Source organism: Psittacula echo (genome assembly GCF_963264785.1).
Source record: "Psittacula echo genome assembly, chromosome: 1".
NCBI classification, from domain to species: Eukaryota; Metazoa; Chordata; class Aves; order Psittaciformes; family Psittacidae; genus Psittacula; species Psittacula echo.
Genome location: NC_137735.1, coordinates 146,686,424 through 146,712,660, shown reverse-complemented (window position 1 = coordinate 146,712,660; position 26,237 = coordinate 146,686,424). Strand labels below are relative to the sequence as shown.

At 38.9% G+C, this 26,237-nt stretch overlaps 1 protein-coding gene across 7 annotated transcripts in view; it reads right to left on the bottom strand.

Moving 5' to 3' along the window:
• CADPS2 (calcium dependent secretion activator 2) overlaps window positions 1-26,237 on the bottom strand; it is a gene marked incomplete at both ends in the record, with an annotated part of 338,118 nt that overhangs the window by 190,904 nt on the left and 120,977 nt on the right. For all 7 annotated transcript variants that reach the window (XM_080622719.1, XM_080622717.1, XM_080622722.1 and 4 more), the window contains 3 exons: window positions 4,066-4,187; window positions 7,065-7,301; window positions 10,907-10,987. In XM_080622719.1, coding sequence (XP_080478845.1) covers window positions 4,066-4,187; window positions 7,065-7,301; window positions 10,907-10,987 — 440 coding nt within the window. The remainder of the gene's footprint in view (window positions 1-4,065; window positions 4,188-7,064; window positions 7,302-10,906; window positions 10,988-26,237) is intronic.

Below are 26,237 nucleotides of genomic sequence, written 5' to 3'. Positions count from 1 at the left end.
GAGCAATCTGGACATCCATAAATCCATGGGTCCAGATGGGATGCACCCCCAGGAACTGAGGGAGCTGGCTGAAGTCATTGCTGGACCACTCTCCATCATCTTTGCCAAGTCTTGGGAAATGGGAGAGGTGCCTGAGGACTGGAGGAAAGCAAATGTCACTCCAATCTTCAAAAAGGGCAAGAAGGAGGACCCGGGTAACTATAGACCGGTCAGCCTCACCTCCATCCCTGGGAAACTGATGGAACACCTTATCCTTGGTGCCATCTCAAGGCACATCAAGGATAAGAGGGTCATTAGGGGCAGTCAACATGGCTTCACCAAGGGGAAGTCGTGCTTGACCAACCTCATAGCCTTTTATGAAGACATAACAAGGTGGTTGGATTATGGCAGAGTAGCGGATGTGGTCTACCTTTACTTCAGTAAAGCGTTTGACACAGTCTCCCACAGCATCCTCACAGCTAAACTGAGGAAGTGTGGACTGGATGGTCGGGTGGTGAGGTGGACTGCAAACTGGCTGAAGGGCAGAAGCCAGAGAGTTGTGGTCAATGGGGTGGAGTCGAGTTGGAGGCCGGTATCTAGTGGAGTGCCTCAAGGGTCAGTACTGGGGCCAGTATTATTCAATATCTTCATCAATGACCTGGATGAGGGAACTGAGTGTACTATCAGCAAGTTTGCTGATGACACTAAGCTGGGAGCAGTGGTTGACACGCCAGAAGGCTGTGCTGCCATCCAGCGGGACCTGGACAGGCAGGAGAGTTGGGCAGGGAGAAACTTGATGAAATATAACAAGGGAAAGTGTAGAGTCCTGCATCTGAGCAGGAACAACCCCAGGTTCCAGTACAGGTTGGGGAATAACCTACTAGAGAGCAGTGAAGGGGAAAGGGACCCGGGGGTCCTGGTGGATAGGAGGATGACCATGAGCCAGCACTGTGCCCTTGTGGCCAAGAAGGCCAATGGCATCCTGAGGTGTATTAGAAGGGGGGTGGTCAGTAGGTCAAGAGGGGTTCTCCTTCCTCTCTACTCTGCCCTGGTGAGACCACACCTGGAATATTGTGTCCAGTTCTGGGCCCCTCACTTCAAGAAGGACAGAGAACTGCTGGAGAGAGTTCAATGCAGGGCAACAAAGATGATTAAGGGAGTGGAGCATCTCCCTTATGAGGAAAGGCTGAGGGAGCTGGGTCTCTTTAGTTTGGAAAAGAGGAGACTGAGGGGTGACCTCATTAATGTTTATAAATATATAAAGGGTGAGTGTCACGAGGATGGAGCCAGGCTCTTCTCGGTGACAACCAATGGTAAGACAAGGGGTAGTGGGCTCAAACTGGAACACAAGAGGTTCCACTTAAATTTGAGAAGAAACTTCTTCTCAGTGAGGGTAACGGAACACTGGAACAGGCTGCCCAGGGAGGTTGTGGAGTCTCCTTCTCTGGAGACATTCAAATCCCGCCTGGATGCCTTCCTGTGTAACCTCATCTAGGTGTTCCTGCTCCGGCAGGGGGATTGGACTAGATGATCTTTTGAGGTCCCTTCCAATCCCTAATATTCTGTGATTCTGTGATTCTGTGACTCCTCCATGCCTATAACAGTATTTCCTGGGCTCTCTTCCACTACCATCAATTTCTGATTAGACTGTGCCAAGCCCTCTTAGTTGCCCCTGCCACTGATCAAAACAAAGCAATATTGCTACCATCGAGAAAACCTGGTTTGGCTCTAACAGAAAAATTAAGCTGTGGTATAGAGAATCTCTCATTCCATAGGCAGCTTCCTCCATCTTCTTTACTGTTAGGCCATAATTTGCTATTTTCATGCTTGTCTAATTTAATATCCTCCTCCATTGCCTCAAACTACATCTCTATATATGCTTACAAACTACATGTCTCTATATGCTCGTTATCATACTGTATGCAGTGTCTCATAATTACTCTTGCCAGAAATGGAAAGCAGCACAACTCAGAAGACCACAAGAACAAGATACATTTTAAAGCTCTACCAGCCATGTCCCTTCATGTTAACACTGTTTTGTAGGACAGCAGGTCAACAGCACTAGTAACTCCCATGTCTGTCCTTCCACTGTATGGTTCAGTCATCAATTTCCTGAAGATGCATAATTTTTCCCACACAAATCCATATGAGTTTTCTGATTAAGTAAGTTTCTGACATAACTTCACTTACATGGGATAGCCGGTAACCTTTCTCCCATATTCAATCAACTTATACCTATTGAGCCTGAAAATAAATAAGTTTACAAGCTCAGAGCAGGTCCTAACATCATTTCCTTTTTCTAGAAAGACTCCAGTTGTTCTTATATTGAATCCATATATTCTGGAATTTCCTTTTCACAAAGTTTCTATTTATCTGACAGGTAGGAAAACCAACTTATCTGTTATTAACTTTTACCAAATATATCTATACACAATATATATCTTCTGATCGGTTTTACAACCTTTTCCTTAACCCTCAGCTCTCAGTATGTAATAAGTAAACCATGAATTTACCATGAACCATGCCTACTATGTTTTGTTCACCATATCTGGAAATGGCTAGAAAGAAACAAAACCCTTAACACGTGCAGACTGTTTTCTGGAAAAGTAACTGTGCCCAAGATTCAAGAATCTGTGCATTCTAGGTAATCAGGGAGATTTGAAGACCCGTTCCAATGACATCGGAGGTTAGCTGACCATTTAAAACAGAAGTTTACAAGTTCAAGAGTGAGAAAAGACTCAGAAGAAATGGGAGCCTTGACTGTGAAGTAGGCAAAGGTTGGAGGCACTCATTGTAGGCAATGGTATGAGAGCAACTCTGAGTCTGAAGACAAAGCACAGCTTGGAGACATGGCCTCCATGAGGAAGCCCTGTGACTCTCATGAGACCTCATGCTACCAGAGAACACCTCAACGGGTCCACAGATGAGCACGGGATGTTGCATATTCACTAATGACCTTGCTTCAGTGTGTGCATCTGTGTGTCTTTTTGTGCCATGTTGCTTCTAGAAATTCCTCATGTACCACATGCAAATGATAAGACTGAGCATTCCTATGCCCTGGAGACAGAACACAGCCAGGGACTATGACAAGTGAATTTTACATCTTGTCCCGCATATTTAGAGTTCTGCAAAGCTGTCTGAATATATCACTGGAGTAGGCTGCTGGCTTACTTGCTAAGGGAATTTGCTGCAACTAGGAGAAAGACCACCAAATTAGATCTCCTCCTCCTCCAACCCCAAAAGAGGCAGATTAAACCCTGTGGTTATAATTTTCCCTAGGAGAAGTCTGTATCTGTGGCCTGAATGGAATAGAAACTACCAACACAGCTTTGCTGAAGATGTTCTCAGATACTGTAACAACTGCAATTTTTAAATTGTCTTTCATGAGGCACACTATGGTGCCAGTAAAACCCCAACACACTGTCTGGAAAGTTATCTACAAAAGCTTCCAAATGACATTTTAACAGAGAGAAAAGTGTCTGAAGTCAGTGTGTAGGTCAGACAAATCAACCAAAATCCACACTTAATTTTACTTCTCTTTGCCACTCTGACTGCTTCAACTACAGAAGGCACGATGTTATCCCCCTCCAAGTCAGTTTGCTGACTGCCTCCCTCAAAAATTAATTGAAAGAAGTGGATCTATAATTTAAAATGAAATAGGCTCAGCAGGTGAGTAAGCTTTGTCAAGATTGATTACTGAGCATTGATTTTCCACCAGTTGTACAAGTTACACTCCACAAGGCCACCTGCGCATTAACCTAGAATACATAAAATCCCCTCAGGCTAACATCTATCATGAGGTTTGTATTTTCAGAGGATGCAGTCTCTAGCTCTTTTCCTCACACATACGTTCAATGGTATTCATTTGGACAGTATTCACACTTAGTACTTATTTCACCATAATTATTATTTGTATTTTATTTTTTCAGAAGGAATTTAAGATAACTACCCAGTAAAAAAACCTTCACATAACCTAGAGCTTTTACAATTAATTTTAATTGTAAAAACTGTTAAAGATAGTTCATTAGGTTCTCCCATGATAAGAAGGAAAGAGACGCTGGATGCAGCAACAGCAGAGTGGCTTACTGTGGCCTGGAAGCTTCTGCTTGGTCTGTCTGAAGCTTCTGTCCCCCTTCTACTTCCATGGTGCAGTAGACAACACGATTGGGAGCGACTGATTTTAAGCCTTGGACCTCCATTATAACAATCTGTGGGAAAGAAGGCAAATGGTTTATCCTTCAGAAAACATTACATAACACAGCTATTGCAGTACTAGGCTCCATACAGGTAAAATACAATAAATAAATAAATCAGTGTTCAAACCCCTCACTCAAACATTCTGAAACAAAGTCTTAATTTTGCCTTCTTATGTCACTTTCAACAACATATAGTAGAAATTGAAATTTTTGCTTTGTTTCTACTTGGATAATGACCAAACCTGACTCCAATTATAATTTAAATGCCAGTAGTTGAATTTGAGACAAACATCTAAATATAATTCTAAGTCTTAATACATGAGGAAATGTATCTTTTAAGCAGTCACCTAAGTAAGTACTTATAGAATTAATAGATTACTAAGTCAGAGTGCAAACAAGACAAGTACACTGATCACATTTTGAAAGGTTAATAGTGGTGCTGTGACACTGGCGGTTGCAACCTCTGAATCTCAGAAGCAATTTGGTGTTGTGCTGAGCATGAGACAGGTTAGGGCACCACTATCAGCTGCTGTGATGTTTTTCCCCCACTACCAACCTCTTTTCCTTCTCCCAGCTCGGTACTTGCAGTCAGGTTCAGCACGCATATGGGGATGGGAGGAAGAGAAAGGGAAAAAGTCACCCTCACCAGCTGCACTCTGAGAAATTTCCTCACCAGGGAAAATCTCAGCTTGGCAGATCCCATAGCTTTTCTATCTCCTCTAAACTACTCAGTTATAGCTCAGAAGAGCAAAACGCAGCCCTACTTCAAATGCTCTCCGCCTTTTCTAAACCTTACAGCTTGTCACAGTGTGAAATTAGTGGAATTTTTACACTTCAGATGTTTCTAATTCAGAGAAGATTTGAGAAGAGAGACAGGTTTCCCTTCTTGCTTTGGGAAATCTGCTTTCTTTCCAGCCCCATTTGGGCCTATGAGAAGAAACTGGGAAAACCAGTTAATCATCAGAGAAGTTGTCCTCAACTGAACTGTAACAAACCCCAATATTCATTGACTGTTTTTATATATTACAAAAGTAATGGCTACTTTTGGTCTCATTAGAGACAATTCATGTCTTAGGTCAGGAAGCAGCTACTAAAATATTTTTGCTATTAAAATATTTACAAATTTGCTAGTTTGTTTCAATTCAAGTATGTTCAGCCAGACTTCACCCATAGCTGTAAATCCTCTGTACTTTAAAACTTACAGACATTAGTAAGAGTTAGATGTCTTGTAGAATTACTAGTTTGGTAGTATTACAGTGAGATGACATTGATCATTTATTACATCTTTACATTGCTCATAAATTATCAACATTGCCTATTATCCTTTATAAATAACAATAGCAGTTCAGTGAAAATGATGTAATCATCTTTATTTTCCATCTTTTGTGGTCCAGCAATTCAATGATCACTGAGACACTGCACTAGAGATCCTTCTAGCTAATACTGCCTATAAGGTCTTTCCACATGCCAAACACATGCCAAATGTCGAATGCAGACTTGATGTTTATTCATTTTTATCTTGATACTTTTCCTTGACTTTCCAATTTAATTGCACAGTACATTTGTCTTTGGTAGCAATTCTGAATTCCAGCAATGATAAAAGTTGCATTTCATTAGGAAGGAGACTGTCACTAGCTGATTTACTAGCTCATTAGCTGATAAACAGCTTCCTAAGTATTTCTTGTCTATTTCTGAAACTGTCCAATAGCTAAAGAACGTAAGTGATTAAGTCTTCTCCTACTACTTTGATATTTTATGTTACAAATTTCTGCAAACAGGCTGTCTGAGGAAACATCCAACTTGCAGTAACAGTCCCTGTCACTTGCAGTGATGCAGTGATGGGTATCTCCTACCTTCGCCAGCAAGCCCCATTCCTACCACAACATTATAAATGTTATAAATTTTTATACTAATGTTTAGACACATTATAGATCTCCTGTTTGTTCACATGTTTGTGCAGCAGCCCTCAGTGGGGATTTTGCTGGTAACCTTACAATTTAGGGTAAAGACATCTAAAGACATGATATGGATACGTTTATGTGTGATTCCAGAAATGTGAAATTGTGCACACAACCTCAGATTTTCCAAAAATAGTCTGTCTAAAAGGAAATGTAATAAGCTTTTCTTATTTGTTCATTTGCACAGAAAAAGAGCAGATATTCCATGTTCCAGTCTACATGAATATCAGTTCAGCCATTTACTTTTGCTTTTCTAACCACTGAGATTCAGTAAGATATACTAAATATCTTGTCCAGCAAGAAACTCAATTTACATGGTTAACACCACGTTTAAAGTGAAAATTTGCCCTGCTAAAACCTGCTACATGTACAGTTTTTGCCTTATGCAGGGTAAAGTGCAGATTACCAACCTTGCAGAATATCTGTGGTTTTTAGATCAGTGATGGTGTGTGTGGAGGTGAAGCTAAGTTCACCAGACCTTATAGTCTACATTTCTGGTGTTCATAAAAATCCACTATGATCACCAGCAGTTTTTCCTTTTTGTTTATTCTCTAGATGCTCCCAGTGAAAAAACACAATTTGTTTATAAAATTCTATGAATGAGTTCCTGATAACAACAGTGTTCCACTATTACATTCAAAAGCTTCCTGAGGTATTTAATGTACTGAAATTCATTTGAAGTTACATTTGTGTGGGAGAGTCAACTGCCCACACAGCTGTGTGGGCCCAAATACAACTACTGCCGCAAGAGGAAAATGCATCACATCATAGCTGTATTCTAACTGCTAATGGTCAAAGAGACAAATAATAATTCACTTCTTTAACATAAAATTTTAAAATTACTAAGGAAGGATTAATAACAAAAAAGCATCAAGACACAGATATTGTTTTAATTTAAATTGTTGACAAGTTCTCTGTGAAACGTTATTACCTCTAATGTGAAGGAGAGGACCACATCAGACTTCGACAGCTGAACCTCATTTTCATCTCCTATGTCCAAGAATGCAGAATTCTGTGATCGCTTTAACTTCTGCAGTTTAAATTCTGGCCCACCTTTAGACACAGGAAGACTTTCCAAATTTGCCATCAGCAAATTCACCGAGGACCGCAACTCTTCAATGTACGTATTCTCCATTTCTCTTGTTATGAATTTTGGGAATTTTCTTTCCTTGGAAGATATATTTTAACAGAGAGGAAAAAAATCACCCCACAATATACATCATGTTAATTTACTCTCAGTTTGTTCTCAGCTAAGAGAAATATTTAATAAGTCTTAACTCCAGTGTTTATTTTTTCATGCAAAGGCTAATCACATGCCATAAATACAGTTAACTTTAACAAAAAGAAATGTAATTTGAATTGAGAATTCCATCACATTCCTCAAATGCAGTGGACAAGTTACCTCTTTGATAAAAAAAGAAAAAAAAAACCGGACATTTGTAAAAAAGGAATCTATTGTTCCTCCTTTCCCTCCCTTCTCCCTCCACCCAGAATCCTTTAGCCATAAAACCAGCCTAATTATCTACACATTAGACATTTCTAATACATGTGTTTTAAGTGTCTGAATTGATAATATACCTTTAATGTTACCTTCACATATTTTAGAAACTGGCAAAATGAACTGTCTACTAATAATTTTGTTGCTTTACCCATTTCCCATGCTACCAAAAATAAATCAATCATATTCATGCTTCAAAAATAAAATGTTAAACAACAACCAGGATATTAAATTCTAATAATTGTTTATTTCTATTTTTAATAACATGCCATTCATTTTGAAAGTAATGCTGAATTATTACACATGGGATTATTTTAAACGTAAGTGTTGGAGAGAACATAAAAATCACTTTCTTCATATACAATGCTTCTATGAACATGTACAGAGCCAATTTTATGTACACTTTCTCCCTATACTGTGCATAAAATATAGGGCAGTTTGAGAGAATATGTGACTCAAGATTAAACAAAAATGTAAATGATTTACATATAAATGAGAAACAAACCCAGCTCCCTCTGTACTGTCTGCAAAGGTAGGTACTCTGCTCCTAAACCAGACAATTTTTGTCGACAGCTATTTTAAGGAGCATCATTAAATGTTTTCTATTAAAACCTTTACAGCTGATTTTGTTTCAATAACTGAGAACAAGCAAGTTGACTGTGACTCAAAACACCTCCAGAAAGTCCAGTCATCTGGCTCATTACAGCTTTACAGAGCCAGCATATTACAGGTTGAAAAAGAAAAAAGTTATTTAGGAGTTAGAAACTAAAAATACAAGGTAAGGTTCAAGGTGCTCTAGCCAGAACACTCCACTTTACATTGATTTTCAAAATGTACCTTATCCTCTGAGGAACATACAAATAATATGCCAACACCAAAGACAGACTGTTACTATGCTGTTAAAAGATCCTTCCTCTTGTTAAGATGCTTCTTCCATCCCAAATGTAAAAATCAAGGAAACTTTCCACAAAACCTTTTGCTGTATATTTTTTACTGCCATAATCTTCCACAGACAGCACTAACAGAATACATGGAGGCCTTTATTTGTGCAAAAGCTGGATGCTTGTAGCCAACGCTCTCCTTCACAAAACCAGGATAAAAATCCTCCATAAAGACTCTGAGGTCTACAAATTTCATCCCTCCCACCTCCTACCCCACCTTTTTACTTGCTTTTTTTAAGATGGTGAATTTGTAGCAAACTGCTATTGCCCTAATATTTAAAATAATTTAGAGACACAACAAGAGTAGTGAGTTTGGCTCACTGTTTTTTTGTACATCTGCACAGGAATGTAATGAAGTTGATTTGAAAAGCGCAGATCATCTGAAGAACACATCTCCCAGCACAGGGCTGGAATTTTGGGAACTCAGACAGCAACACACTAGAATATATTCTGAAATAGAGATCCTGGGGACAGATATGAGACACTGATCAGATGTACACATTAGCCTTTAGGCCTGGATTTATGGAGTGCTAAAATGGATTTTTAGGATGTTTTTCTTAAGGAGAAACGACACTGAGTAGTCTCTTCATATGACAACAAAAAGTATCTTAGAAAAACAGAGCACCACTTACAACAACTAGAAAACCCCATTTGGTCATACATACTTTGATTTCAACTACTTTATAGTCATACGAAGAAACAGATGGGCAAATAGATGCACAAATTCCCCACTACTTTCTTCTGTCAGAGGTGAACATATTTCTATGGTTTTTATCTCCATTAAATAGGCTAAATTACATTTTCTGCTAAAATAAACTTCTCATATATAATTAACAACTTGTAGAATCAGCAAGTGATGTATTCCAGGAACCTCAACAACAAAATACTATATGGAAAGAATTCTCTTAAGCTGAGCTGACCTTTTAAGGCTATGGTTTAATAATTCTCTCAGAGGCAGGTAATCATTGAAAACCTTTTTCTTTACCAGCAAAGATACTAGAATACATAATCCACTGTCAGAAAGCTTTTTACCTCGGTTTTCAGCTCCGAGAATAAAGTTCATATTTTGCAGCATTTGCTTGCTTAGGCTTAAATGACCGGAATAATTCTCACAGCTGCTACAGTTGTGACTAGTTTTCAAAGTTCACCAGAAAAAAAACCCGAAAATCTGCATTTTAAGCAGTTTAAAAAGAGATGTACGAAAACTCTGATTTGTGACTTGGATGTAAACGCAAGGCATGGAGCTTCTTATTCTGTGCAAAACTGTGCAGCTGACACCATGGCAACCATGAGAATTTTCAAGTAATGGTTTGAGTAAAACATGGATAAATAAACTTTTTGTTAAAAAAATAAACAAAACCCAAAAATCCTGCAGCTGTGAAGTGTATGAACAGTGCTCAGAATTTTCACTTGCTTTAAAATGAATTTGAAACTTTTATGGACAGCACTTTGCTTTTTAGGAAGATTACACCTCTAAGCTGTTATTTATGAACTTCATAGACCTAAATACTATTTTTTTCCTTTTACAGAAACAAGCAAATCTTAACTGCTCTACAATTGCTATAGTATTAATATAGCTTTTTCTGTATACATACACAATATAACACACATGCTTCCAATATTTTGTAACTTTTAGAGCTAAAAGCAAGAAGAAGATAACAGAACAAACAGGATTGTTGGACAACTTCGATTATAAGCCCAGGCTTTACAGGAGATTGAAGAGACTTGAGACTGACCTCTATGATAAAGAAGTCTTTCCTCAAAATATAGAAAGAGGTGGCTGGGGACAATACCAGTCCTAGCTGTGCTATTTAATAGAGATGGGTATAATCCTGTCCAGTGAAATAAAATGCAAGCTATAGGTGAGAAAAATAGGCTTGGTTTTCTAAAATTTACAAGAAAGAATTTATCATGTACCCAGTCATCACTGCTTGACCTACAAGACTCACTTATCACACACAGAACTGTAGTAAGATATCATGGTTATACCCTAAGCACTGCATAATGTATTTGTGCATATAAAAGATGACTTATTTTACTTCTGAAAAACATCATCCCGAATGTGAAAATAATATACCTGTTGTTTCATTACTGGACTTACTGATGAAGGAAATGTAGGCTCACATAGCATAGGACTTTCCAAAGATAAGTTTTGCTTTCTCCCTACCCCTGCTGACACAGATACACCAGTCCAGGAAGAAAAGCATCTGCCAGACTGTTTTCAAATTATCTTCTGGTTATCTTTAGAATCAGAAACTGGAAACACACACTATGTATCATTCTATCCAGTCTCACATAAAGATAGGCTCTTGGTACATGAAAGCAACCACTTACCCTTGCCATTTGTTCTGCCAACTGCAGTCGTCCATCTAGTTCACGTCTTATCTGGGCTGCTTGCTCATCTCCGTTATCCAACTTGGACAGAGAATAAAAATAAAATTTACTGTGAGAAATGCACTATATTTTAACAGCAAGTACTGTAGCTAGAAACAAAATATAAATTAATTGCATCCTTTTTGTCTTAAAATCAGTGAAACACTAAGCAAATACATGGGTTTGAGTCTTGATAAAAGAAATGTAATGGCCATCAGTTACCCATGGCAGTCAGGGTCTCTGAAAGGTACCCAGCATTTCCTTGAGTTTTTAATACTCAGGCTAAACAGAGGCAGTATATATTTCCTTATGAAAACATTTCTCCATGAAGCAGAAAACTGGACTGACAGACTGGCTTAGAAAATGTTTGCAAATCTTCTCTTTGGTGCCATGAGTTCCTGTGTAGGAATATATAAGAAAACTGTGTGGCTGTGCCTTCTAAGTGTGCCATTATTTCCCTCACATAACTCTTTTCCGCAAATACCAGCCAAGTGCCCACAAAAAGGCATATCCAATTTTTTAGCCTTTAGTATTTTCATAGTAAGGGAACAGCCATGACTAAACATTGTGACTTCCATCAGGGAGGTAAAGGGGAAGGACATATCTCTTCACCTCAGAACAGACAGGTCTCAACAGAAAGGAGACTCTCCAATTCATTCTTCACCTGTTTACTTATTAAGGATGGTGGGGGGAGTATAGGTAAGTGGGGCCCCACCTCAACCATGCCAAGTGCAAGGTCCTACACCTGGGTCGGAGCAATCCCAGGTACAGCTACAGGTTGGGCAGAGAAGAGATTCAGAGCAGCCCTGCAGAGAAGGACTTGGGGGTGTTGGTCGATGAAAAAATGAGCATGAGCCGGCTTCAGTGTGCGCTTGCAGCCCAGAAAGCCAACCACATCCTGGGCTGCATCAAAAGGAGCGTGACCAGCAGGTCCAAGGAGGTGATCCTGCCTCCCTACTATGCTCTCCTGAGACCTCACTTGGAGTATTGTGTGCAGTTCTGCTGTTCTCAACATAAAAAGGACATGGAACTGTTGGAACAAGTCCAGAGGAGGGCCACGAGAATGATCAGGGGACTGGAGCACCTCCTGTATGAAGAGAGGCTGAGAAAGTTGGGGCTGTTGAGCCTGGAGAAGAGAAGGCTGCATGGAGACCTCATAGCAGCCTTCCAGTATCTGAAGGGGGCCTATAGGGATGCGGAGGATGGACTCATCATTAGGCACTGTAGTGACAGGACAAGGGGTAATGGGTTCAAACTTAAACAGGGGAAGTTTAGATTGGATATAAGGAAGAAATTCTTTACTGAGAGGGTGGTGAGGCACTGGAATGGGTTGCCCAGGGAGGTTGTGAATGCTCCATCCTTGGTGGTGTTCAAGGCCAGGTTGGATGAGGCCTTGGGTGGCATGGTTTAGTGTGGGGTGTCCCTGCCCATGGCAGGGGGGTTGGAACTAGATGATCTTAAGGTCCTTTCCAACCCTAACTATTCTATGATTCTATGATTCTATGATTCAATGCACTGACCTGCAGAGATGGTTAAGAGGAAGAAGAGCAATGCATCTGGCAATGATCAGGCACAACTTGCCATTTACCTGAATAAATGCCAAACAAGGACAATGACAGAGTCCCAGTGGAGGACTCTGTCTGTAAAGCTAACCACAGACATGATGTGAATTGCTGATGCACACCTAGTGCATTTAGTATCTGACTAAGGTTTAAGGATACCTGAAGTGGTCTTCACTAAAAAAACAAAACAAAACAAAACTTAAGTTGATTATGGATACGAATTGGCAAAAATTGGTTCTCTAGTTAAACGAGGTCTTCAGTTAAAGAATGCACAATTAGTTTGGTAAATGATTCATTACATTAAACTAAGGTTTTAAAGTAAGAATGCAATTCAGTGCACCAGGCCAAGTATATAATGCCCTCTCCTTTGCAATGCTCTTCAGCTAAACCTGCTAAGTTGTACCGAACCAAGGCACTCTTGAAAATTAGACATTCCAGTTAAAAAAAAAAAATAAAAAAAATAACCCCACATTATCTAGTGCTTACAGGCCAATTACAGCACTGCTTAATGCAAATCTGACCACATTTACCAACAGGATGAAGTGTTTTCCACTGCTAGTACAGAAGCGATGACACAACATGCAATCTCTCACCTGTGTAATCTGGCATCTCACAAGATCCTTGCAGGAACCAATCCAGACTACCAGAAAGCAAGAGAACAAAACCTGATGGCATTCCCAAGAGCCTCAAGTTCAAACTAAAGAGTAGAAGATGGATCATATTCAAGACTAGAATGGCCTTCTTACTTAGAGTGTCTGTAAACCTGCTCCTAGTTTCACTGTGAGCATAAATGGCAAGAATGTACTAAATAAAAGCAAGTATTTTAGGTTTTCAGAATACAGTTACAGTATTTCAAACAAATTCCCAAATGTGTATTCTTCTATTTGTTAACAGAGGAAGAGGCTGCTTATTGAACTGGTCATCAAGAGTATTTCTAAATTCTATTTTCCTTTGCATTGTAATCACAGATTTTTTGCCATTATTTTTGTTTAATCAGTAAAAAAGTCAGTCTAATACGAAAAATAATTTCGTTTTCCTTTTGGGGCTACGAGAAAATCAACATTATTTATATAATGTATCCCATGACAGGCAACTCCTTGAAAAATACATGCTTAAAGGAAATTGGATTACTGAATTTTGACTTCTGCAAAAAGGAGGGTGTGGGAGAGCATAATAAACCTAAAACTTTTCCATGTCAAGGCACAACTTAAATGACTGCCTCTATTATTAACTCATTTGAAGAGGCAAAAGATTTTGCTTAAAGACTGACATTTCATTATTTTTCCATTGAAAACACATATGAAATGATCACTTAAGTTAACGGAGGTGTAACCTGGAAATCTTGGTGTTTAACTTATATCTGCATTGCTTCCCAATATCTGTTTGTACTTGAGTACTTAAAAATGTGCTGATTTCCTTCCTTACTTATTTTTAAACTTCAGTCTTCTTCCTGAAATACTTATACATTATAATGGGTTTGCTAATGTATGTAATGTATGTACATAATGATGTTTTGTAATGTATGGAAAGAAGCTGAAGAGATGAAACTCCTAAAAACATTGTTTTACTTACAGAAAAGAGACAAGGTGGCATCACATAATGTTTCTCACCTTAAATATGAAGACATTTAAAAAACCCCAATGTATAGCCTTAGAGATTATTTTAAAAGAGGGTCCATATAAATTCCATTTAATAAAAACATTTCAGCTTTATGCAATGGTAGTAAGTAGTAGTTGACTGCATCAACAGTAGAGATGCTCATCATGTCACTTAAACCTCACATAACCGATTAGTCATATTTTAGCAGTAAGGGACCTCACTACAGAAGACTCTACAGATACCAGAGACCTGTTTTCAGTACAAAATACATTAGAATTCCTGACGTAACAAACCAGTGTTTCCCATATGGCATATATATGGCCCCCAAAACTTGCAAAACCTAGGCAAAGACAGTGCCTCCACTTTTGAGGGCTAGTTAATTCAGTAAGAAAATTTCCACATGAGCAAAAGTATGAATAAGACAACTCACTTGTGCTCTTTCTTTTTGCAAAGATAATTATTTGGATTTTAAAAGGTTCTTCAGTAAAATCAGTAGTTGTGAATGACTACGCTTGGGTGAATAAAAAGGTACTTTTTAGATATAAAAAAAAAGTGGTATCTCATTATCTTCCCTCCCCCCACCCCAGTCGTGTTATATAAAAACAGCTTTCTAAAATAAACTTGCCACTATTAGACATCAAACTATTCATTTGAAAATATTTTCATTCATTGATGCTTGAAGCTGCCTTTATTTTTTCTCACTCTGGAAAGGGCAATCATTTTTATTACAAGCTTCTTTATTAGTAGAGATGGAGCAGGAATGTCCTCAATATTCAAATTATCCTCCAATAAGAAATGCTGGGCATTTCCAGTTGCTTCTGTAAGCGTTGACTTCTAAAAGATAGGCTGAAGTTTTCTATTCCAAATTTCTGCTCTAACAATTTCAACCAAAACACTCCCTTGCTTCTGAAGAGGCCAGGGAAGACAGTACACTGTTTTATCCATAATAAGAAAAATGGTGACCATCTTGTCAAACGGCTCTAGCATCATCTTGCTCTGAAGTAAAGATCTGAAATTTAGCAGGTCGCTACCTGTGAAAACAGCTCAACTCTGGCCAAGTTACAAACCTCTGAAAAATCAACTTTGCAGCAGTCAGACTATAAACAGCCTCTTTCAGAGACAAACTCAGATTCAGCATGCAGAATCATCTCCAGGTTGTGCTGCTCTCGCTCTTGAATATGCATGGAGTCTAGGCTTCTCAAATTATTTGCTGATTAAAGACAGAATGTAAGTTTATCAGACTTAAAACTTTACTCAGATCAACATCATGATATCTTGCTTGACAAACAGTTGCTTAATTTGTGTGCCTAAACAGCACAGAATGGAAATACATCTGAATGAGTGAATGTTTCCATATTTTAACAGGTTGGAAAAGACTGCATACTTTGTGATTCCAATTTAAATAGTAACGGAAAAAAAGTACTTAAAAGGCTTTAACCTCTATGTATTTTGGAGAAAAAGAAAAATGGTACATTGGCAATAAGTCTGGTAAAGGTGCAAGAGCAACTTAGGGTAAAAAAAGGTATTAACACTGCCAAGACATACTGTACGAAAGACCATGGCACTCATTTGCTTTCCTCCACGTATCAAGGAGTCCAGATATCCTATATGCAAGAAACAAGACCAATTTAAGTACGAATGAGTACTGACCTGATGCAAATTATTGTTCTTTACGTTCACAAGTGCTCAAACTAACTGATTTTATTAATGTTCAGTTAGCTTCCCTGCAGCTTTCTAATTCACAGTTACACCAAAGTGAAATTAAATTTTCCTGCCTATAGCAACATAAATCTCTCAATATTTAATGACAAAATTGACAGTGCACATCTCTTAGGGCTTGTTTTTTTTTCTGCAACACAAAACCCAAAGTCTTTTCACTCTATGTGACAGTAGTGGTCATTTTTCCTTTATAGTCACTTTCTGCCACACACAACCAAGTCTGGGCCCTGCTGAGCTGACAGGTTATTTGTGGATACACATGTGAGGTAACCTGCAGGGTCCATCCTGACTACTGTCTGACAGCCAAAGCAAAAACTATCAACATACACCAAATGGAATAAAGGGCTTGGATTTAAAGAGCTGGGAGAATGCAATGTTGAAAAAAAGATAAAAAATGGATTTTTGGATGTAACTAATGGCATCCTGTAGAAAGGCAGGAAGAAAACGCAAAGGCCAAAGGAGTCCCAGTGCTCAATTTCAGTTGTCAATCAAGTAAGCAGCAAGCAGGCAGGTGTACCAGATGCAAATACCCATGTTTTTCAGACCATTGTCCTTGCTACTCTTATCTCTGGCTCTAAAAAAAGGAGTGTTGATTCAGACAGACCTGCTGCCTCCAAGACTCACAGGATTTGTTCCTGCTCTTATCATTACACAGGCAGAGATGCTCTAAAGGACAGACTGGGAGGAGATTAAAGGTATCTACAGCATTAAGGATTCACCATGCTCTGAACACAAACAGCCTGAGGAGATTCCCAAAGTTTCCTAAGCTTGTGAACCAAGATTAGGAGCTAAATATGTAAAAGGAGGAGGATCAACAACTTCCAAGTCAGGCCGAAAACAGAGTGCCCAACTCCAATCTATGACAGCAGACACTTTTGGATATGAATTCAACAGGGCTTAATTTGTGAAGCACAAAATAGCAACAGAAGTAAATTGCTTCCAATTCCTATAGGAGAGAAAAACCAGATTTAATTAAGGGGCAAGGTGTGAGAAGCTTTCTAAACGGCTTCTACTAGACCTCTCCAAAAACATTCTGCCTCCTGTTTTACAGCAAGAAAGACGCATAAGACCTGTAGTCACTCCTCTATTTCAGAGGAAGCTATGCCATTTAACTTCAGTTTTAGAATCTTCTATCTTCCTTATGTACAGATTATATAGAGGGCTAATTCAGATTTATAAAAAAAGATTACTAAACTGCTATTTAAAACCTCTCTCATGTTCTCTGCACCCTGCAAAGTCCCTGTCATTGCTGACTTTGCCTGTGTGATGGAATTTTCCAGAGTTCTGTGGGACATCCACAGAAGACAAACTTTAAAAACTCAGTTCCTGAATCTCCTCTTTCCAACTTGCTCTTTTTCCCAGTCAACACACAAACAGTGACAAATTGTTAGTTTGGCAAATAAACAGAGGTGTGTTTTACAATGTGTGCAACATAGAATCAAAATGAAATATAAGATGAAGGATGCCAGAGAAAAACCTATTAATGGGTAAAATAAGGAGGGGGGGGGAACACCTGTTTTTAAAATTATTTCTCTTAGGGAATACTAGAATACCTGCTTGCAGGTAATTATAAGTCAAAAGAAAAAATTAGCAACCACTGAAACTATTTTCCATTTTTCTGCAGCAAGTACACTTACAAAAGTAAACTTACAATAGGTCCAACGCCTGCATAAGGTGTTTGAACAATTTTTCACAATACATCATCAGGCCTCACAGCCTTTTCTTATCGATTTTGCTGTAGTAAAGCACAAAATTGCCTTTCAGACAATTGGCCAAGCTGATCACTCAGTTTTCCTGCAACGCAGTGCCAGCAAAAATCTCAAACACCAGTTGGAATTAATTTGTCTTAATACACATTTTTACTGCTGCTATTTTTTTTTTTTTTTTGTAGGAAGCCATAGTTTCACAATAATATAAATAACAAAATTAGGATGGAGGGGGTATAGATGAACAGAGTAAACAATTAGCGCATCACTTTCTCTGTAGCCAATACTGCTATCACCAAGCAATGACGCAGAAAAAGAGTAAGGCAAGACAACAGACAAATACTCTACAGTGGCTTCAGCTGGCTAAAAAAAAATCAAATCAAATCAATGTTTTCAAAAGCCGTCTGACTACCTTTAATCAGTATACACCGCATCAACTCAAGAAGTTCATGCACAATCTCAGATAATGAGAGGTTTTAGTCTCTGAAATATTTTTTATAAAGCCCTGGACTTGCTTATGTGATTTCAATATCAATTTATTATGTGTGACTGATTAAGGTGGCAGAAGGTATCATTTATACCCATTGCTTATAGTCATTAATTATACTGATTATATATTGATTTGTAAAAAATGGTTGTTCTAAAAATATTAAAACCAAATCAAAATCTAAAATCGAGATTACATTAATTAAAGCAATGGAAAAAGAAAAAAAAAACCAACACAAAGTTCTGAAAAATAAAGCTGAAAACTATACAATTAAAAAAAAACAACCCCAACATAAATCCAAGATTTTAATCAACCACTGGATGGACACTTCGGCAGTTTACAAACCAGTCAAAGCCTAGAGTTTGATATTGCATACATTCAAGCTTTGAAAACATACGAAGTGCAATTTTAAAAGTTTCAGCACCAGCTCAAAAGTTCTCACTCACAATTAGATTTCAGGGACTATGAACACCAAAAACCGCAGGAAAACCCTCAATAAGACTTTAAAACAAACAGGAAAGGAAGCACATACGTATTCAAGCTCGTTCACAATATATGTAATAGGAATAGTTAAAAACTGAGGCTAAGAAACTGATAGAACACCTGTCAGAAGCCATTTAATTTCTATAAGTCAGTCCCTTAAGAAGAGGTTGTGTTTTTTCTTTAAGAATTATAAATCATACTTTACTGCAAAATACTCACTTTATAAACTACTGTTTTACATCTTCTCTGGCATTTTGACCAATCTCAAAATTATGCTATTCTTCAAACAACAGAAGATGCAATTATACATATGTCTATTTCCTGTCTGATGCCCCAAATTTTAAAGAAAATGCCTTTCTATTTTTTTCCCTGGATTATACAATCATCTTGGTGCAACAGATATAAGAAACACCTTGTTCTGGTGGATCAAACAGAAAGTCCTTACAGCCCATAATTGTGGGTGTGACAGTGACAGCAGAGGAGGTTATTTAGGTAAAATGATGAAGCCTGGCTGTTCTCCAAAATGCATTGCTTCAGTGATAGTTGTGGAGCCTGAGGAAGCATGAAAGATGTTATAAGGTACATCCATGCTCAGTACTATTAGCATCAATTTATGGACTTGTTCTCCAGGAACCTGTCCAAACCCTTCTTAGCCTCCTGCTGCTGTCTGCCCTCATCACTCTCCATGAGAAAATGTTCTGGAAGTTCTCCAAAAGCCAGATAAGGAAGGATTGCACCCATTTTCAATCTCCTACGAACTCCCTTGAGTGTCCTAGTTTCCAGTGGTGTGGCATTTGGTGAAAGTACACATCCACCTTGGCCACTGCATCCATACATTTGTAAACCACAGCCATACTCCTCCCTGTCAACCTCCCACCTCCAGACTGAAGAGCTTCAGCCCTTTCAGTCTCTTCTTCAAAGGCAGCAATTCCATGACTTTCAGTACCACTCTCTAGTCTTCACTGTCTAGTCCTCTAATCCTCTTTATCCCTGAGCTGGGGAGACCAAAGCCGCACACAATACTTAACATACAGGCATAGAAGGCGATACAAACCAGGAAAATGATGCTACTGTTGCACGCACAACTAATGATTTCACCACAGGGAACCCAAAGTGTGCTTCTTGAGCTCTAACTGCCCATGCTCAGCTCAGCATGCTCTGATCATGTGCTAGTTTGTTTCTCTTCAGATGTATTACCTTACATTTAGCTATATTAGAGCTTATGCGTCATGCTTTTGCCCATGTGGTGAGGTCCTTCTAGAGTCCCCTGCATTAGAACAACATTAGAGTAGCCAAGACTGTTTAATATCACCTATAAACTTGGAGATTTCCCTTACACTGCCTTCTCCAGGACACTCAGGAAGATGTTGAATAAAGATGCAACACTTCTAAACAGAGTTAACCAGATACAAACCACACTTAAACTCTCTAGGAGCCAATCAAAAGGAAAACAAAAAAACTTTCCCCTAAAACCTCATTCTAAAATATCAAGACTGCACCATAAATCACCACTATGCAACATTTGCTGCAGAACTTGCCATTCAGAAAGAAACGTCACGATGACAAGTCAGCCCACCGACTGTGTAAGAACAGCACTGTTTTAAAATCAACAAGTATTGACACTAAACTCCAGAATTAGATGTGATTAGAATTGCATTAGGATCCACATGAGAGGCTCATTAGCAGATTATAAAAGAGGAGGAAAAAGATGTTAGCAGAGGTCAAAAGCATCACTACAAGCAATGGAATTTTCTGCCTCTCATTCTCTTGGCATTTGTGATGATGGCACAAATTAAGGTCTGCCCTTCTTATTGGTTGAACCACCTCTGCTGGATAGGATGAAAACCCAAGGAAAGTATGTTGTGCTGAAGGAAGGAGAATAATGTAGTATATCATAGTGCAAACATATTTTATCTAACTATATCTTAGTTTTCACATCCACATATTGGAGTTCAAGGATGCTGTCAGGACAGACTCTACATGCTTATCAGAGGACTGTCTTCCACACTGTAAAAGTCAAACTTGTCAGTTGTTGCTAACTATGAAAATGCCTTCCAGTCCAACTTTGCCACCATGAGATTATGAAAATCCACATACAAAATAGTTTAACTTTTATTTGATCTCCACTTGAACCTCTGTTTTGTTATTTGTATGGGTGTTCTTCCTACAGGTAGACAGCACAAGAAGCTTCAGAGCTATGCATAGTCTATTTTACAACCCCAAAAAAGTATCTTTTAAGACAGAAATATAAGGTCCCTAGGTAATCAGTGGAGAGACAGAGAAGCCTCCAGAGAGTTATTAAAAGCACTTAAGCAGTTATCTACACGCCTACCACAAATACTGGAGGTCCCAACTGCATTGGCAATCTCTAATAAGATGATCAAAGGAACGGGCGTTCTTATTCTCTCTCACCTTCCCCCAGACCCTGCTGAAATAGGTATTGGCTGTCTGCTTCAATACAAGTAGCTTTCAGGTTCTGCTTAGGGAATACTCTCCCACATCCACCCTAAGCAGGAAGTGATGGGCCTTAAATGAGCTATGACTCACGTCCTGATCCTCCATAGAAAAAGTCTTCCACCCTCATCCTCTCCCACCCCCTGCAGAGAGATTACCATAACCAAGACATTCCAAAGATTAACATGCAAACCTTGGTGTTATATGCATATTTATGTCCCAAAGGGGTTCACAGTGGTTTGTATTTTCCTGAAGTTATCCCTGATTCAGAAGGAAATCCCCTCTTCCGTTTAGCCTCCTCACTCTTCCAAAAAACTAATGCAGAATGTTTCCTTGCCTTATTAATCACTGATTAGATCTTCTTTGGAGTGTTGAAACCAAAGGGAATATGTGCAATTATGGCAATAAATGTTAATGAGCATCACATTAAGTAAGCAAAAGCACCTTGAATGGCATGCCAGTATTTTTTCTAAAATAATTACATGTGGCTGACTTAATGAGATAGAAAATTTAAAATTCAGGCTGACAACTCACAACTGAAGCACCAATTTGTCATAGAGTTTCAAAAACTGTATATGATGTTCCTTTCAAAATGCACCATGGGAAAAAACCCACAAACATAAAACCAGACCAAACCACTCAGTCAAAGTTATTTCAATAGGCAAGCTCCTGGGCTCTCTTTTCCACATGCTTTAGTTTCTTAGGGGTCTCTGTATAGCAATTCTTTAAATTAGGAGTAAGTTCACAGCTTACCTTCTCAGCCTTCCTTCACCTCCTGAACTGTCTCCTGGTGATTTCTGCAGCCCAGCTGCTACCTGTGCTCACATTCACCCACAACTCTTCCCTGTTTGTGAGCAGTAGGTCAAATAGAACACTAATCCTAACTGTTCCTTTTGCACTTGTGTTCAGCAATTGTCATCAATACAGTCTTAGAAACTTCCCCAATTGCTTGCACAATGCCATGTTAACCTGCAAGCAAGTTGGTGGCAGATGTCTGAAATCCACCATGAGGATCAATGTCTGCCACTGGGAGACTTCCTTTAATTGTTGGTAGCCTTACCTTCTCAGTCTGGTGGGCTGTAACTAATCCCCATTACAACATCACTAGCATTACTTTCCCTTCTGATCTTGACCCAGAAACTGGACTTCTTGTTTGTTGCCCAAATAGCGTAGACACTATCATGCAGACATTAGTGTAGCCACATTTATGAACACTCTCCTTTCTGAGAGGGAACATTATTGTTTCCCTTGTAGCCGTCCACCATACACTGTCCACGTGCACTGCATTGCCATTTAACCCTGTCATTTAACCCCTGTCATTTAATCCCTATTTTCCAACAAACCTGGTTTAAAACCCTCCATGTTAGCTTAGCAATCCTGTCCACAAACATGTCCATGCTTTCTCGTCAGATACGTTCTATCACTTCTTACTAGTTCTCAAAACAAGGTGCTGCAACCAAAAGCTAAAGCTTCACTGACTACATCAAATATGCAGGTTAGATGTGTCATCCTGGGCCATCTTTGCTCTCGGAATCTTACGTCACCTTTGATTTCATCAAGGTCATGTCATTGGTGTCCACACAGACAAGCAGCATGGGGCAGTAGCTGGAAAGCTAGATGAGCCTCAGGAATTTCTCTGCAACGTAACAGACCCAGGTTAGAAGCGAGTGAAAAGATCTGGCCAGCAGATGTGCCAGGGTGCCTTTGGCCTGAACAGTGTGGAGTAATCAAACTCTAACACTTGCTGCTTCATCTTTTTGCTGGTTCCAGTCTCATGATCTGAGGCGTCCAAGATTCATTCTTCTCATAACAGGACTAACTCTATGCCAGGGTCCTGAACCAGTTTTCTGAACGAACAGTTACAGAAAGACATGGAGTCATTCTCCTGATGCTAGAAGCTATAAGCTTCCAGCTTCCATCCTCCCAGAAACATGGGAATGAAAGGGAACTACTAACATTAAGCAAGTGGGAAAACATCAGTTGCAGAAAGTCTCCTGCCCATCTGTAAAACGTAATAGTTGCTCCAGTATGGTAAAACTGGAATACTGGTCAGGTAAGTTTCTCTAAGGGGAAAGAGGTGTTTCAGGCAAGATCCTGCTGTCTCCAGCCTCCTGAGGAAAGGTGCAGAATGGCGAGAAGGCTGTGCCAGACTGACTGAAGCATTATCTTACAGTACTCCTAGGAATAAAACAAAGCTACTTCAATAGTTGTGTGTATCTTTGGAGACTCTCTCAGGCATGGCTCAATATTATGCTTCCTCATTTATGAGCAGTACCAGCATTCCCACATTGGAAAAGATTGGCACTGCGTGACCAATTAGGGAAACAGTTTATTCAGAGGTGATGGAGGGATTGACTCTTCCCTTACTTCATTTGAAACCTGCCAGCCTCAGCATTGACACTAAACAATCTGGATGATATGAACAACTAACTCTGAGTCTTGCAATATAAAATACGGGAATAAATGACAGACCAAAAAGCACCTCACTGCATGACAGCTCTTCAGTTGAGAAACAATCCACTTTCAGGATGAGAGGGTGTCTGGGGTGGACAGCCTGGAAGACCAGAGACTGAGAGATAGACTGAGAGATTAGATCATGGAGATGAGGACAGTCTCATTTGAGGAGACAGCTGAAAAGATGACCTGAAAGTTCTTATTTTTAGGATAGCCACAAAACCACCTCCCTGGAGGATAAAAAATAAACACACAAATCATAACATATTAAAAGAGAACTGCAAATCTCTTGGCTGTTTTACATACAGAATTTCTCTTGCATAGGACAGGTTATCCTCTATTATGGCTGTGCTTTGACAATTCTGTTTCAAATATGTATCTACCATATATATTAGCTGACTCACTTCTAAATTTACCTGCACCTTTCCCTTTGGAGAGATTGAGAAGCAGAAGCTCATATGAACCTTGTTCAGGCAGCCACTTGCAAAGAAACTTTCTCTCAAGAAGGGAGAACTAAGAGGGTTGTCCCTTAAAAATCTCAGGAGTGGGAGAGAAAAGCAACTAAGCTTCAGAACAAGACATTCAGTATCAGTGAGTGAGAGGGATATGGAAACATAGGCTTATTCTTTTCCTGAGGCTTTTTCAACTGCTTGTGCTGGCTTCACACTGGCTGCTGAGACATTTCAGGATGAAAAACTCTGCAGATGAACAAACCTAAATAATCAAATTGATTCTTGGGATGGAAGTGACTGTTCTAATCAAAACTGCTTTACTTTGAATTGAAAAAGAGGGAATATAGAATACTACTATGTCTTAAGCAGAACAGGTGACAAATTCATGCTAAGGGTCATTAACTTATTCAGCCTGCTCACAAGCATTCATTCAAATGCACATGTAAGCTAGTAATCAGACACATTAATAAACTTGCCCATCAGTCTGGAAATGTGGCAGCAAAAATTATTTCGTTTGCATTTATTTACTTGAAGACACAGAACCTCTCCTTAAACACAACAGCAAAAAGATACAACAGCCTTTGGGAGAAATGACTTATTTTTATTGCTTAATACCAAAGTAGAGGAACTTTATCCTCAGCTGGTAATATTAAACATGATGAGTCAAATGCACTGGTTGATGTTAGTATAAGTGCACATTAAATGCTGGATATATTTGGCTGTGAGTGTTGAGACAGTTTAACTTCCTTGGATCTGGAACTCAGCAGAATGTCAAAACAGCATTAATTACTTCATGAAGACTCCAAAAGAATAGTTTAGGGGAAGAAACACAGGGACAGGTAAAAAATAGAAACAGCTTAAGAGGATCTGCTTTAACAAAGCCAAAACCAACTTCCTCATTTTTCTATGATACAGTGCCCATTCTCTTGCTGTTTTCCTGCACTCACTGAATGCCAAAGACTCAGAAAACAAAACCACTTGAAAGAAAGATCTGCAGCCAAAATCCCAGTGTTGATTATTTCAATCCCCAGAGGAGGCACAAGGTAGAGCAGGGGAGATGGGTAATTCTCAGCTTCTCTCTGCTGATTCTTAGTCAAGCCTGGCTTATCTCTTGTGACAAGAAAGGTGATACACAGGAGAACAGGCTTAAGAGGATGCTAACTTGGAAAACACAGGTAAATTCACTAGTCCATAAGTGTTACTAGTCTCTCAGGCTACTACTGTCTAACTCCTTCACGCAGGTGCAAAACAAAACACTAATGTAAGGTCAAAAAAAGAAAAGCCACATAAGCACAAAGACAGCTCTGTGATAGAAAAATACACATGGACATTTTGACTTAAAAGAAGATTAAAAGTGAAAAACTATCCCTCAATGTTTTTTCTTAACACTTGTACTGAACAAATAAACCCTTGAATATTTTCATAGTTTTCAGATGTCCCAATCAAGTTTTCTCCCCCAAAAGCTGAATGTAAGAAGGACAGTACAATACCTCAAACACTGAAAATGCATTATGGCTGCCAACACATCCTTTCTCTCTGGTATTTTCTTAGTATTTCTTCAACGACGAACAAAAATATTTCAAAGTACTTGTCCATTATGTAATTTGCAAGGCTTTCAAACATTATTCAGAATCAGATATTTGAACATACTAAAAAAAGTAACTTGCTTCTCTGAGGATGCTTTAACATCTTTTCTATCATTCTATCATTAAATGAGAACAAATCAACACTCTTTGGGGAAATCAGAGATTTTTTTCCAAAGTAACCTCTGCTACTACAGAAAAAAACAGTTGCTGGAAGGAGCTAAAAGTTTTCGCTCCCCTATTTAAATACCATCAGTGTGTGTTAACTGAGCTGAATTACTTGGGGTTCCAAACTTTCTTTTTCCTCAGAACTCACATTATAAGCTGAAATTCCAAAGTGGCCTGACATAGTGTTCAGTTTAGCACTGATTTCTCACTTAGATTTCTCACAGACTCATTACAGAAATAATTTTAGGTGGAATATTTCAGATTGCAGCACTGTTTTCCAAAACATCAAAACTCTTATCTTGAGCAAGACCTCTCCACACCTCTTGAACACAGGTAAAAGACAAATGAAACACCTCAGAAAAAAACCTCAAACCAACAATCGAAAAAAGATAACTGCTGGAATAATTTCCTATTAATCATCTATGTGCATGTAATAAAGAGTGATGTCTCATGAAGAAGAGACAACATCTAAAATCCTGTGAGAAATGACAATTTATTTCTCTAATGAAATACTTGGTTTGAATTGTTCTGCTCTCACTGAAGAAAAGGCAGTGGCAGCAATTTTTTCCTCTTGAAGAACAGGGAAAAATCAGTCAGAAAGCATATTTTCTTTTTTTCTTTCTTT